Source organism: Oenanthe melanoleuca, chromosome 1, assembly GCF_029582105.1.
Source record: "Oenanthe melanoleuca isolate GR-GAL-2019-014 chromosome 1, OMel1.0, whole genome shotgun sequence".
NCBI lineage: Eukaryota > Metazoa > Chordata > Aves > Passeriformes > Muscicapidae > Oenanthe > Oenanthe melanoleuca.
Window position 1 is genome coordinate 27,908,264 of NC_079333.1, and position 15,894 is coordinate 27,924,157.

Sequence of the window (15,894 nt, forward strand, 5' to 3'; positions counted from 1 at the left end):
ATTTCTTTCCAGTGAGTTAATGACTCTGAGAGTATTACTCCACTTTCTTTCTGATAAGCTGTGTGCCTCGGTACAGCATTCTACCCCCACTGATATCTTATGGGAGATGGCATTATAAATGAGGTTTAGTTCTTCAAACAACATTATATACCTTCTCACTCCTGTGAGAACTCTGGAATAGAACACAAGCAACAGTCTGTCACTTCTCTCAGCATATTTTTCCTGTGAAAGTATTGGCTGCACATATCAAATCACCATGGTATGAGATTATATATATAATCTTTTCAAGGCTTCAGAAATAATGCAGAAGAGAAGGTAAAAAGACAGATGCCCCTTTGCCAGGTCTGGCAGAGCCCTCTAAGTGGTTTTCATGGCTCTTCCACAATCACACAAAATTACATGATCACTGAAGTTAGAAAATATATCAGGAAATCATCTAGTCCAGCCCCCACTCAAAGGACTGTCAGCTACAGTTGGGGCCATTTGTAGACAGGTTTTTAGCACATCTAAGGAAGGAAACTACAAAACATCTTTGAACACCTTCACAGTATAAAAAGTATTAGTTTTTAATGCTTCCATGTCCTTTATTTCAATTTATGTTCATTTCCTCTTCTCCTTTTGCTGAGTACTACTGAGAAGAGTCTGGCTTCATCGTTTTTACCCCCTCCCACATCAAGCACTCTGAGCCTACCTTCACACAAGACAGTTCCTCAGTTACTCAGTAATTGCTGTGGCTCTTTCACTGAACTCACTCCAATATACTCATGTTTTTCTTACCTGGGGGAAAAGTTTTGCATAACAAAAATTTTAGGCACCTCATAACTTTAAGATAACTTTGACACCAAACTTCGGAAGTATTTTGCTGTCTGTTCTGACTACATGATTTGTAAATGCTCAAATAAGTGGGAACTGAACAAGGTCAGTGTATAACACACATATCATACTATACCCTTTTATCTCTGCCATTGTAGAAATCACAATTCTCAAAAACCAGCTTAGTTCCTCCAATCCACAGAAGACTGGAGACCCACTTTGGTGACCTTTATAGAAGTTGTCAGAATAAAACTTTCTTCCAACTGACCCAGTTACAAATTATTCAGAGTTTGGCATTCTCAATGGAAGAAAAAAAAAAAGGCAGGAACATTTTGTTTCAGTTTAGATTAAGTTTTAAGGTTTGCAACTGCAAAATAGTGCTTCTGTTTTTAAATAAAATGAAGTCTACCATTTAGAAAAAATAATTAAAATATCTTGCTGAGATAGTTTGTGGGTGTTCCACTATCTGTCAGTATGGCTAAGGGTTCATTTGTGAGAAGGTGTCTATAATTTAACACTGAATGATCTGAGCCCTGGACATTTATTCTTGCCTGCAGCAGTGGATATCTCAGCTTAGCTTCTGATGGACCCTTCCTCCTCAAACCTAACATCAATGTTGAGAACTGCAATGATTCCCAGGAAAAGGCTGGAACATGCAGTGCTCATGAAGAAGGATAAGAAGATGATATATGGAGCGGGGGGAAGTTAATGAGGAAAACTAAAGGACAAGAAGGCAACAGCATAAATAAAATGAGATCTTTAAATCTGCAGTGTGAATTGAAATTCACTTCAAATTCTTCAGAATTAACATGGGCAAGTTTCAGGAATAAGAGTGATATTTGAAGTACTGGCAACCTTGAAAGACACAGTAGGAATAAAAGTACATGAAGAGACCAGAAAGATTGCCAAAGGTATCTTTTGAGACAGAGGAAGTGACTTCTTGAGCAATAAAAACAATACAAAGTGATGTTACAGAAGGATCCTTCCAATAACAAATTAGATAACAAACAAAATTAATGAGAGAACTAAATTTGGTGGGGATACTGGAATAGAAATAGATTTTTCCTACAATATTTTGCCATCCAAATAGCAAGTGGATTTATAGTCCAAGAATTGGCAAATACTGAATCTGAACTTCCAAAGCCACAATATGCAGTTGTTGCCTGTTTTGAAATGATCTGACTGTACCAAGTGGAGTTTGGGTCATCTTAGTTACAATCCTTAAAACTAGTCATAAGATGTTACTGGCTGCCCAGCAAGCCCAGTTTTCCTCAGAGCTTAGTGCCCTACCTCTATAGCAGCCTTTCACTGAGCTATCTGCAATCTATCAGCCTCCTCCCCAAACCAGAGGACCCAGCTCTGGACACAGAATCAATGATGTAGTCTCACCAGTGCCAAGTAGAGAGAGAGAGAGAGTCATACTTCCCTCACTCCACTGGCCGCTTTCCACTTAATGTAGATAAATTATGGAGCTTGCCTTTCATGCAGAGAGAGTGTGATGAGTCATATCCAACCCAGCTGCACCTCCACCCCATCACCCCCGGCTGCTCTCCATCCAGCAGGACTGCTGTGCAATTTCTCAGTCTGCACCAGTGCACAGAATTACCCCACCTCAAATGCAGACATCTGGGTTTCATCCAAGCTAATGACAAAGCTGGCAATAAATCTGAATCTTCTGAGGACCAGCACAGTGGTATTGCCACACTCAGCAGCCTCAACCACAGCTGCTATTATTGGAATTCTGAAGTAATAAATGCTTCCCTTGCCACTTTCCCTTCAGCACCACTCTACTCAATTCCTAATAGTTGTTGACCTTCACATGTACTTACACATGATATATTTAAACTCAGAAGAAGGATTTGACACCTCCTGGCTTTGCTGCAAATGCACTTCTACTACCATGACATTTTCTTCATGACAGTTTTCTTTTTGTCAAGATCTAACAAAACAGGGGTTCAGAAATATGTTCCCAAGACAGTTCCAATAACCAATTATCACCCTTGGGTAATGGGTGATGTCAGCAGGATTTGTAGTCACATGATGGGAGTAGAATTCGTTCCCTAAACAGTTGGAAATCTCACATTCTTCAAGTTCAGTGCTGCTGTGAATTTCAGTATCAACAGGAACTTGCACCGAGCCTCATATTCAAACTGAAGGACTGGCCAAGTGTCTGTGTGTGCTCACAGACATCTGTGTATGTAAACAAACTGCTCTGAATCTCTTAAAAATTATTACGAGAAATAACTTCTACTTGATTAAAAAAAAAAAGAAAAAAAAAGAAAAGAGAAAAAAAGGTTCCAGTAGGACCAATCATTTTCCCTTTGGAATAAAGAAGAATAAAGAAAACTGTGTGAATGTTTTCAAAGCAGTTTCCTCAATCACATATAGAACATAAATGGAATGAAGACACCAACCATCTGGCAGATTTCCAAAGGAGCTCAGGACCAAAACATTCATCCTTATGCTGGAAACTAAGAGACTGGAAGGCTTTCCCAGTATCAGTAAAACATCAGCACCATGTTCAAGGATGAGCAGTCAGGTATCATCTGTGTTGACAAAGAGGTGGAGGAGGACAAGAATAGGTGCCAGGGTAAGTCATGCAGTATCTGAGGCATAGGAGGGAAGGATATATTAAATCTTTGCCTGCCAACTTTGCTAGTTGTCGAGTACTTTTGAAAATCTGATGCCTCATTTAGCTGACTAAAGAGTGATTGAGCTGTACCAGAAATACAAACCCAGCTGTCAGAGAAAACTGGAAAATATGTTCTGGAGTAGTTTTTTTTTAATCTAATTTTTTTTTTCTCTGTATAGAACACTGGTTTATTTTAAAATGTTTAATTAGGCTAAGTTTAGCTGTGTTCATCACCTGAAAATAGAAAAGAAGCACTAAAACCATGCAGGTTAGTCCAAATGCATGCTGACTAAAACTTCATGCACTCACTCACCACCAGATATTCATGCCATAGCAGAGAAAAACATAGTGACAAAGACTGCAGACATTACATTTTTATCTGCAGATTATTTTTCCCCTTACCCCTTCTCCTAGAAATTGAAGTACTTGGTGAGAAAGAGGTCCATAGCCCAACATTATGAGGGTAGCTTTGGAATACTTGGCAATGACTATAGAGGTTTTCATATTTGAAGCATTTTAAGACCTTCAAAAGCTCTATGAATGTCACAAAGAAAAGGGGAGGTGACCTGCTTCCACCTCTGTCATTACTTAAGCCTCATACCTAGAAGGTGTGAAATTAAATTCCACTATATAAACAAAGGAGGTGTGGATGATTACCAAGAAAATTAGCAGTGATGTGGAGTTAATGAAAGAACTTGAGGTGTCAAAATAAATGTGAGATGAAAGGAATAGGGGGAAACCAGAAACTTGTGAAAAACTGAGTTACCAAATGGCTCTGCAAAGTGTCTTACAGAGGTCCAGTTTCAGTCTGCATGGAATGTGTGTCTAAAACATATTCTTGAATCCTGAAGCTGCTTCATATGGTACCATTCTACCCTACATGGCATACTCTCATTGCCACTTGACATTTCAGTACACCACACACCTTCTGCTTCCCTAGGTTTCTTATTTATTACTGCGTGACTTATTGCACATTTTTGAAATCTAATGTATACCTACTGATCTGTTTCTGAGCAAGAATTTGTGAGGGTCAATCAAGTAAAAATAAGAAATTCACCTATGTAATTTTCTTGGCCCCACCTCCTCATCCCCATGGGGCAGGAGAATAATTTTGCTCTCTACTCTCTAATTCACGTTCTCTATTTCCATTTCCCCACCCCCAGGAATATTTCTGCCTCCTGTGTGCCCAGGGACCTCCTGTTTTCTGGCAGTACTTCATGGTATGTCAGTATTCCAGAGGTCAGCTGAGGATAAACTCTAATTGAAGGATATTAAAATAGGCTGCAAGGGACGAAAAATTCACAACCCCAAATCTATCAAAATCTGTTACTGATGAAGCAGCTGAGCTGGCTATGTCCTTAAAATATTCAACAAAAGTAATCTTTCAAACCTCTTCTTCAGGTCTCCATTGGCACCCCCAGAGGAAATAATTTCAAACCAGAGAGCAGCAATCCTGTTCTGGTCCTTGAAATCCTTCGAGCAACACACACCCACACACCAGCATTATTTTCTCACCTCCTCCGTACAAAAACAAAACAGAAACGTGAGAACAGTGGGCTGGAGATGGAGCTGCGGAAAGTGAAGTTGGAAGGATTAATTATGTAATACGCCCCCTCTCCCGCCCTTACCCACAGCAACACGAGCGAGGCAAGCCCAATCCTCCCAGCTGACAACTCAGAACTAGAGAGCGCCCGGAGGAGGGAAAGCAAAATAAACGTGTGGGGAAGGTGGCGATGCACTCCTACAGAGGAAGATGTCATTAGGAAAAGGCTAAAAACAAGTTCAAATCACCTTTAGCCTCTTCTCTTCCCTCCCCAGCAAGACCTCTCCCTCCGCCTCTTCCCCTCTCCTCCCCCCAGCTCCTCCTCCCCCCTTTTCAGCAGGAGCTGCAGCCGGATCGGGACTCTATTCCTACAGTTCACGGCTCTCTGGCGGAGTGTGGATCCCCCTGAAAAACTTCAAGTAAAACAGGAGCTGGGAGCACACACACGAGAAGATATATTAAGAAAGCAGGTTTGCTACTTAACTCGGAGGAAAGAAGCTGGAGCAGACTTCTTCGGTTGCTCTCTAAGAGCCTTGCCGAGAGTCCTTGCAAAGAAAAGTGTTGCTGATTCAAAAGAAGAGGAGGGATGGGGAAGAGAAAAAAAATTGTGCACGTCTGTGTGAGAGGGAGACATCGTGTGTGTGCGTACGTGTGAATGCGTGCTTGTGTGTGAGAGGGTGTAGGCGACGGGTGGGGGGAGCCTGAAATTATATTTTTTTTCCTACGAAAGACACGTGAATGCAATTCCCAGTGAGGGGCACCAAGCTCTGCCCAAGAGCAGAAGGGGTAGGGAGAGGGAAAGGGAGAAGAGAAGGAAGGGAAGAGGGAAGGGGAGAGGGGGGGGGAGGAGGGAGGGAGAAGGAGGAGGAGGAGAAGAAGGGATTTCTATTTCAGAAGACATTCATAGAAAGAGGGTGGCAAATTCTGTGAGCGTCTTTAAAGGAAGTGTCCTGGGACATAGAGAGAAAGAAAGAAGCCCAAAGAAGGAAAATAAAGGGCTATGATTTCCTTGTCCTGTTGCTTTGTCTCTGGCTCCCTCTGCCTCTGGAAGAGTAGCCACAGGACACAAAGATGCCCAGCTGGTCACTGCACGCCCAAGTTCAGTTTAGCTGGTGCTTCTCTCCTGTTTAGCCTGACTGCTTTCTCTGAAGGGGAGGACTCATAGCCCGACAGCCTTTTAGTTTAACCTGAAGAGTGTGTGCCGCCTCTCTGCCCACCCCAAGAACTCGCTGGAGGTGGAGGAGAGGGGAGAAAGAGGAGGACTTGAAAGTGCCTGAGGAGCTCCCGATGCTAAGAGGAGACAAACATTCCTGTGGACGGCGCAGAAAGGACAAAGCTGACTGATTTATTGCTGTTTTCCGTATTTTTTTTTTTTTTTTTTTTTTTATCTCCCTGTCCTTTGGCGCACACCAGTGTTTGGAGCCCTTTGAAAACACAAACCAAAGCACCAGCCCCGAAGCCCCAACCCCTTGGCTAGCTCTTATGGGAATGAAACACTCCTCCCGCTGCCTGCTCCTAAGGAGGAAAATGGCGGAGAACGCTGCCGACAGCACCGAGGTGAGTGAGGATGCGAGCGGAGCCGGCGCCGCGCTCCCCCCGCCCCGAGCGCGTCCCTCGGCGGGAGCAGCGGCAAGTGCCCAACAACTTTCCCGGCCCCTCCGGCCGGCTCCTGCCTGCCGTGCTGCTGTGGAATCCGGCATTTGCCCCCCCGCTTCCCCCCCGGCTCCCTCCGTTCCCCGTAGGCAGAGAAGTTGTCCCGGCGCCGAGCCCGCCGGGGCTGGGGCTGCTCCGCCGCCGCTTCCCGGGAAGTTGGGCGGCTCCGCGGGGTGTCGGGGCTGCGGGCACGGGGGTAGGCGGCGGAATTCGGGTGCTGGGCACGCTCTCCGAAAGGGACAGACCGTCTCTTGCGGCAGCACCTTGGCCAGCTCCCCGTGCTTTCCGCCGGCAGCCTTGGCAGGAGCGTTTGGGGGGACTTTGGGAGCATCCGTGTCTCTGCAGCATCCTGGGTATTACCAGAGCGGAGCTGCCCGAGGTGGGGCTGTCCGGCTGGCCTGGGCAGTGCCGAAAATAGCTTTGCACTGCCTTCAGGCCGGGAGGGTGCCCTGCGAGCTCTCAGGTTTTCTGCAAGAAATCCACCCCCCTCCGCCGCTCCCCCACCCGTTACCTTCTGCTTCCTCAACATTGGGGTTGAGCAGCCCCTGTTTACTTGTCTGGGGCTGTCTTGACCTCACTGAGACTTCTCAAGGGATACAGCAGTGTGTGAAGTCTCAGGTCTGGAAAAGCAGAAGGATGCAGGATGCAGTCCCAGCATCTCTGGGAGCATGTGAGAAGGAGACAGGCGAAAGTGCGAGCGTGTGCCAAACTCGCTGTTTCTATTAATAGACTGTGCCTAGCACTCTGACTGAACACTTAACACATGCTTAAGCAAGATGCAGCACAGCCATGTACAGACCCCACGGACACTGCACCCCAGACAACTTCACAGCTTTGCCCTTGCAGGGGCGGCGCTGAACCTTCTCCCCAGTTACCCCACAGAGGGAATAAAGAGCAAAACCTACTGTGAGCACATGACTATTCCATTCTTTATTATTTCCACATCTCTGCCAAATCTCTCCTCCTTTCTGTTAGTCCTCCCAGTAGGTGTCCTGCTCGCTCATGAATTCCATCCACATTTCTCTTCACGATAGTGTTCTCTCTGCTTGACCTTCACAAATATGCCTCCTTTGTCATGCCAGGTGAAGAGCCAAAATTTCTTACATGAATATGATGTAAGCACTAAATCAAAGAACATGCCTGCTTCTGCACTATAACCCCATAGAGTACTGTTTGCAGAAGAGGCATCTATAAATAGCAAGAAGTCTGGCTGCACATCTGTAAACTGTCATAGTCCTGACAGCACATATTGCATTATAGATCCCAGGATCCCAGGACAGGATTGCAACGAGAAATGTGCAAGCACAGACAGTTCCTTTCAAAGCCATTTTTTTCTGTGGAAATTGTTTTTAGACAGGGAAAATAGGTTAAAAGAGCTCTTTAAAGATTCCTCTTCTCTTTCAATCACTCTTGGCACATTTTTGTGGTTTACTCATGTTTTCCTGCTTGTGCAATGCTGCACACACTGCAATGTTATTTTATGGAGAAGGATTTTTTTTAACAAAAACAGATTCATTCCAATGCTGAGTACCAGTTAGGATATTAAAATGCTGTGCTTTGTCTCCTCAGAGTATCCATCAATGACTTGTGAAATGAGAGTGAAAATAGTGCAGATTAGGCATATCCTGCTCTGCTTCTACCTTCAGAAAATCAGAAGGGATACATTTGTAACCACTGCCTAGATATTTTCTATTTTATTAATGTTCTTATTTCTGATATGGTCTGAGAGAAGTTGTCTGTCTGCACATGTGCAGAGGTAGTGCACCCAGCAAAATATGCCGAGACCTGTGAAGCTCTTTTACTCGTCAAGCATCTATTTTTAGCAAAGTCAAATGATACCGGTTTGACCTTCAAACCTGTATTTCTCTGGCTTTCTCCTGAAGTTAACAATTACCTGTGGCAGAAGGAATGCAGGACAAAATATATCACTCTTGGACTTACCACAGTGTCAGAGAAAATTAGGAATTAGTATAAATTTGCTTCATTTGAAGTGAAGGGTGTACTAATAATGCTCATTACTTGATATTAAATTTCTAAATAATTTTAATGCCACAGTGATATATAGACACAATATAAACAAAATCCACCATACTGAGGGATGAAGAATTAGAACATTTAATGACTGTTCAGAATGCCCTACTACCAAATTATTCCAAAAGCCTCCTGGTTCTTGCTTAGATTGGTTTAACCCAATTACTTGTGTTGCAGCTTCATGGTATATTTTTTATGTTGTGGGTTTTTTTTCTTTAAATCTACCACAACTGAGAGCATTTTCCAAAGTTTTGGTTAAATATGGCAAGAGTACTCTTTCAGTTGTAGGACAGTATAAAACAATACATGAAGTCAAGGAGCATGGACACTACATGAGAAACTTTTTATTCCTTGACTACCCTCTGTTGCCTACAGCTGCTACCTCTTCAGCCTTAAGAGCTTAAAGAAATTATAACAACAGGCACAGACAAAGAAAAAACAAAGCTACAGTAAGACAACACTCACTGTTTCCTCAAGCAAAAATACAAATAGAAAAGCAATTGCTCACTAGCATTACTTTCCAGTCAAGGAAGACACCCTGTGTTACTAGGAAACTTGGAGAAGTGTGCTCCCATGGTTCCAGCTGTACAGACATTTACATCATGCCCACAGCCTTATATTTTGATACAAAACATGGTCAAGTGAGTGCAGGTGTTGCCACAGGTTCTGTTGGGTCTTGGATCAGAATACCAGAACTGTCAGAATGGTTTTGCAATTTATTTCATTTATAATAGCCTGATATCAGTCTGTCTGTCAGAGTTTATGTAGGACCAGTGTTTTGATGTATGTGTTTATAGTACCCTGAGAATACACAGTGTTTGGTATAAAAATAAAAGTCAGGGGGAAACAAAACCTAATATTTTTCTATTTACACCCTCACTAAATGCCACGGGGTCCCACTAACAGAAAACTTGCCAGAACGGTTTCAGATCCATGTCTGCAGCACACAAGGAAAAAAGATGCAGAAAATCTTTATTGCCCATGGCCATCACATGTATTTTAAGAGATGTTCCACTGGAACAAAAGCCTTAGAATCTCTCCTCAAGATACAAAAATGAACCTCTGTATCTTTAGTCACGAAAGGAGGCTTGTCTAAATAAAACAGGACTGTTTGCATGAATAACAGATGCAGAATTGTGTTCTCTGCAAATAATTGAAGACACTCTGACAGAAAACAAAGTAAAAGAGAAACTGTTCTTTGTAGAACATACGCACAAACCCTCTGCAAAATTCATGGTGCTGATATGCTGTAGATTTTGGGTACTAGGATTTTTTCTTTTAAATGTATTTGGAATCCTTATCAATAATAGGCCTGATTAACAGTGATGGAGATAAAAATCTGAAAGAAGTGTGATTTTACAAAAAGTGTGCCTGACTGTAACTTGTGAACCTGTGTTAGGTGAAGGGAATACAACCATAAAATCATAGAATAATTTGAGTTGAAAGGAAAATTTCAGGTCACCTACTGTCCCCACCTTGCCATGGGTAGGGTATCTTCAACTTGATCAGGTTGCTCAGAGCGCTATCCAACCTGACAGTGAATATTTTCATGGATGGGGTGTTAATCAGCTCTCTGGGAACCAGTGCCAGTGTTTCACCACCCTCATTATAAAAAAATTCTTCCTTTTATCTTGAGTATATATAAGTCTAATCTAAATCGACCCTCTTTTAGTTTAAAACCATTATGCCTTGTCCTATCACAACAGGTCCTGCTACAAAGTTTGTCCCCATCTTTCTTATAGGCCCCCTTTAGGTACTGAGAGGGTGCAATAACCACAAAGTGCTGCAGTAGCACAAAGTGCCAGGGTTTATGTGCACATCCAAAAGATACCTGTGGCAGGCTAGTGTCTGACTGAAACAATCCTAGAACCTGAAACGGATCTGGTTTTGTACAATCTAATTGCTCAGTAACTTCATAAAAAGCAATTCTTGTGCTGAAGGCTTCACAGTTTCCTGTGTCATTGCTAAGAATAGAGAGATCAGTTTATTTATGGCAGCATAATAGAGTCCTCCCTGAATGTCCTATTATGCAAACCTTGGGCTGTGCTTAGATTTGGGGTAACATTTCTAATAGATGTACTTCCCTAAACAGATGAATAAAACTGATCCAGGATTATGTGATCCAGGTCAGCAAAGGTAACTGACTATTCTATTGTCAGAAATGGGGAGGTTAAAGTGTTCTATCTGCATGAAATGCAGTAATACCACTACTGATGGGGGAAAAAAAGATATTAGAGAATCTGTTGAAACCATGAGCTTCTATTTGTGATTTATGAGTAGGAAGAGGGATTTCTCCTTAATAAGTTACCAAAGTAGAAATTAACAGAAGCAGAGCAGGAGTGTATGTAACAGAGAAAATTGGACTGAATTTATTCTGTAAACCAAAGTTTTGCTCCTGGTTATTGTGCTGGGTGATCTTGCAGATAGAATTCAATCCCTCTGAGCTTTTTCATTCATTCTATTGAATTCTGTGGTTCATTAGTGGAAGGTGATGTAGAAATTTCTTATCTGGTGTTACTAAATTTCTTAGAACAGCGTATATGAATGAACATTTATGAGTGGGTAATGTTTACCCAAAAGAGCAATGGCAGTGCTGTATAGTGTACATCTTGGAAGTCACAAGAGGTCTGGGCTGGTGTTACAGAGCCAGCTGAGGAGGCAGATTGCAACACAAATTTCAGCCTTACTGAGTGGCCACATGCCTGTGTCACGTAACTTTGGACAGGAAAAAGTTGTGGGTGTGTGGAAGTAGTGTAGGTGAGCTGCAGAGACCAGAGCACTTGCTCAGGATCCAGAGGTTTCCTGCTGCTGACAAGGCAGTCAGAAAGCTGACCCATGATGTCAGGGCTCTGCTGTGGGTGTAGCCAAATTCCCAAGGGCCATAGAGGTATCTCTGAGTTAAAGCAGGGAATATTCCACCTCCAACACATTTTGATGCTTTACAATGTTCCTACCAGCATGGAGTCGTGCTATTAGACTAGTACAAGGTAGTTCTAACAGCTTCATAGGGGCTTTTTTTGGTTTCTAGCCAATTCAGGAGAGGGGGAGCAGAAATCTGGCTCTGAGCCATCTTCTCCAACTTCAGCTGTGCAGAGCATTGATTTAGCTCAGCTGAAGGTAGAGCTAAATCATTCCACTCCTTTCTCAAATTTAATATTAAAAGTTTAAGGTATTGACCAGGATATTTTGGCCCCATTGAAGAAATAGATTTTAGTTGGCATTAATAATAGAGATAGGATGAAGAAATATTTATGCTTAAGTAAGGATTCACAGTATCACTCAAAGCAGAACTTCAAGATTGAGATATCTTAGTGTGGTTCATCCTCTGCCACCATAGGGTTGTTCCAGTAACATTTTTGTGTCAAGAAGACTGGAATTTTTAGAAAGGATATGGTTCATATTAGAGACATCATGGGCCAAATCACATTGTGTCCTTGTGCCAATGCCAAAAGAGGACTCCCATGCTAGTGAGCAAGCTTTAGTGACACTTTTTTCCCAACCTCAGTTTGTGAAAAGCACCAAATTCTTCACAGAAGAGCACAAGATATTCTGTTGATTATAGGTTTTGTAACTGTTCTACATCAATGCAAAAAGTGAACTTAGCATGACTGATTCACATACCTTCCAGAGCTCCATCCTCAGCCTGATTGTGAAACATGAAGGCTCCTGCCCCTACTGGTAAAGGCAGAGCAGAGAAATATTTAATGTTAAAAAAGCATTGAACCTATTCTTTTCATAAGATTTTGCCCCAGCCTTTCTGAGTTTGCAACAAAGTTCAGTCCCTTGGCAGGTGAGATAATGAATGGCTGAAAGGGGTAAATGATGAAACTTGTTGCTCCTACCTCTGATTCCACAGAGAATCCTGTTACCTGCTGCCCTGATCACAAATTCCGTATTTATTTTGATCTAGGAATTTTGGATAAAATGTGTCCTTTCCATATTTTTCTTTTTCTTTTGGAGTAATTAACAAACAAATTGCTCTCACCTCAAGGAAGCAAAGAGGAGATTACTCAGTAAGTGGCTGAGCTGATGGCCACAAGAGTCTTCCCCATACCAGGATGGAGCAATTGGTGATTAATCACAGCCTACCTGGCTCTTTCCTGTGTCTTTGTACAGGTCCTGGCTGGCTTCATGAAGTCTGTTGAAATGTTATTTCTTTCAGGGTCTTGCATGGGAGCTGAGTCACCTCACAGTGAGGATGGGCATTGCTTCATTCTTACTATTTCACTTTTAGACTGAGATTAAAGTTGTGGAGGGGCAGGCACTGATCTCTTCACTCTTGTGATCAGTGGCAGGACTTGAAGGAACAATGTGAAGCTGAGTCAGGAGAGGCTTACACTGGATATCAGGAAAAGTTTTTGACCCAAGGGAGATGGTCACAGCATCAAGCCTGACAGAATTCAAGAAGTGTCTGAACAACACTCTCAGGCACAGGGTGTGATTTTTGGGGATGGTCCTGTGCAGGGCCAGGAGCTGGACTCGATCCTGATAGATCCTTTCCAACTCAGCTTATTCTATGATGCTTTGGCTCTACAATTCTGTGATTGATTCTGTGATTCTATTATTTAAGAGGTACAGTAAGGTCAAGGATTATAGCTTTACATATTTCTTATAAGTTAGGTTTGTTAAGTCCCAGTACTTAAAAAATTTAAAAACCCCAAATTTTTAAAAGGCATGTAAAATTCTATCTTTTCCATGATCTCCATAATTATAAAAATGGAAAGTCAATTTAAAAATCTGGAATAGAAAATCTATTTATCTTCATTTTATTGCATCAACAATTCAGAGATTTAAAGACCAGAATTGGAAATAAGGCAGACTCATTTTCAGAAGCAAGCACTGCCAAGTTCACTTTTCTAAAAATTCTGTTAAGTGCAGAAATTAAAGATAATTTTCCTTTGTATTTTGAGTGTGAAATGCTAGGTGATCATAAATAAAATCTCAATGTTTTTCTTTCCAAAATGAAGAGAATATTTTAGTAATAAAACATTTGAAAGGATATTAAGGTGCGAACAAATTGTTTCGCTGAAATTTTTGACAGAGAAACAATAAAGACGGTGAAGAGAATGCCATTATCCCTCAGTTAAAATATTCTGTCCTGCAGTACATGCTTTTGGAAGTTTGTGTGTATTCAGGACTGTACTTGGATCCTTTCCTCACAGAGTAAATTCTTTTTTAAAAAGAGGCATTACCACTTTTTCTAACCATTGCTCACAGAAAGAGTTACTTAATCTCTTAATTTCTTAAGCTTTTTTTTTTTTTTTTTTTTTTCTTTTTTGAGGAGGGGGGACCCATCCTGGAAGAGGGGCATGGAGGTGGGGATTTTCTAAGCTACTGTTTTATACCACTCTACCACAGTGCAGCTGGCAATCTTCCCATTCATCATTCTCTTTGGTCTGGACCACACATTTCAGTTCCTCGTGCTCTCCTTGTCCTGTCCCAAGGCACCAAGTCTATCTGAGGCATTCTGCACAGTTCCTCCCCTGTCCCCTGTTTAAAAGAACAAGTAGCACTTCTGTCTCTCGTGCCAGTATGATGACAGCACACACCTGCTGGCTGGGAAGCAGCAATGTGTTGTGGTCTCCAAGGAGTGGTGTTGAAATGTTCCCTCAGTGGCCACAAAGAGCTGGGGTCATGTGTGGCCTCACAGTTCTGTCCTTCTTGTCCCTTTTTGGCCAGACTTTTATGTTTCATTGCTTCCAATAGGACCAGGAAGGCTCAGACCTGGTCTCAGAGCCCAGAATAATCTGTGACCAAGACAGGGCCTTCCAGCAGCAATCCACCAGTTCCAACTTATTTCTGCTTTGGACCTTAATTTCTCATTTCGATAGGAGCAGTGGAGATGTTGCCATCTGTTTCACTTTCTAGTTGTGTCCTTGTGCTGCTCTTCAATCCATTGTGAAATTTGACCCCAGCTTGGGAGAAAGACCAGCTACTGATATTCTTCTCCTTAGTCACAAATAGGGAAGTAATTCACCCTTCCTGTAACTCGTTCTGAGCTACTTCTATTTGAGAACCAAATATCTCTGACAATCCCCCATATTCAACATTAACCTGTCTGAAGTACAGGATTTGTACTTTTCTATTTTACTCTAATATGATTTACATTAGCATATATCAGGAGTAACACTTCTGAGTCCTGTATAAATAGGGATCACAGTGGTGTGGCAGAAACACAGATGTGCTGATTTTAACAAACTTCTCTAGATCATCTCATGCAACCTCACACCAAGTGTAGAGCAGACACCAGCATTAGATCATGTTGGCCACTGTTGTCTGTGGCCAAGTCTTGAAAAGCTCCAAGCACAGAGATTTCAGTTTGGATGACCTCTTCCAGTGCTGCACAGACCTCTAAAAGGACAAGTTTTTATTATTGTCTTATCTGAACCTCAGTAATTGCAGGTTGTGATCTTTTTACCTCGTTATCTCATCTGCTGCTATTTTGTAGACTTCTCTCCCATATTCTTTGTAAGTATCTTCCAGATACTTGCAGGCTGCTCTTAGATTGTCCCTTAGTCTCCTCTTTCACAAATCAAGTTCAGCACATGGCAATCTCTTCTTACAGGTCTTCTTAAAGGTCACCTTTTCAGGCCCATGACCATTGTACTATCTTGCTTGCCTGTTTATAACTAAAGGATGAGCAGAAATCGTTGTGAGAATGGAAAGGAAGAATATTTTCCTAAATGGAAGAACTTAGCAGAAGACTAACTGATTAATGCACATGGCCAAGTAGTGTCAGTAAAGTGTATTTTGCAGAAATGCCTTGTGACTGAGCCCAGCTGTATATCTGGCATGTTTTGCTTCAGTATTTTGGGTCAGTAGTTTCATATTTTCCCTAGAAATAGAAGTCAGATCTAGAAAGTATCACTGCCTCTTACTCACAGTTTGCATTTTGTCTAAGTGTACATCTGGAACAGCTGTTTCAGAAGGAAATAAAGTGAGATTGAGTTAACAACAACACAATATTGTTGTCTCCTTAGGAGACACAGTGTTTTAAACATAATTAGGATTACTAGGAGCAGGGGGTATTCTGCAGTTGCTTGCCTATTGTTGAGCCTTAATAAAAGGTAGGAGCCATCATTTCCCTTTCAGTTTTGTTGGCTTTGGTAAAACCCAGCAAACCCTCTGCAAGCCTGAAGCAGACCAAGGATGCAAAATGGCGAAACTGAGATGCAAAACAGTTATTGGCAGAGAGGACAAAGAAAGGGAACATCTTTTAGTG

At 42.1% G+C, this 15,894-nt stretch overlaps 2 protein-coding genes across 2 annotated transcripts in view; one reads left to right on the forward strand and one right to left on the reverse strand.

The window, feature by feature from the left end:
* Positions 1-7,335, reverse strand: part of LOC130255142 (trypsin-like) — a 68,257-nt gene extending 60,922 nt beyond the window's left edge. The window contains exon 1 of the mRNA XM_056495540.1: positions 7,153-7,335. The gene's annotated coding sequence lies outside the window, so the exon portion shown is untranslated. The remainder of the gene's footprint in view (positions 1-7,152) is intronic.
* Positions 5,338-15,894, forward strand: part of PRMT8 (protein arginine methyltransferase 8) — a 58,445-nt gene continuing 47,888 nt past the window's right edge. The window contains exons 1-2 of the mRNA XM_056495528.1: positions 5,338-5,458; positions 6,402-6,545. Coding sequence (XP_056351503.1) covers positions 6,471-6,545 — 75 coding nt within the window. The 5' untranslated portion in view covers positions 5,338-5,458; positions 6,402-6,470. The remainder of the gene's footprint in view (positions 5,459-6,401; positions 6,546-15,894) is intronic.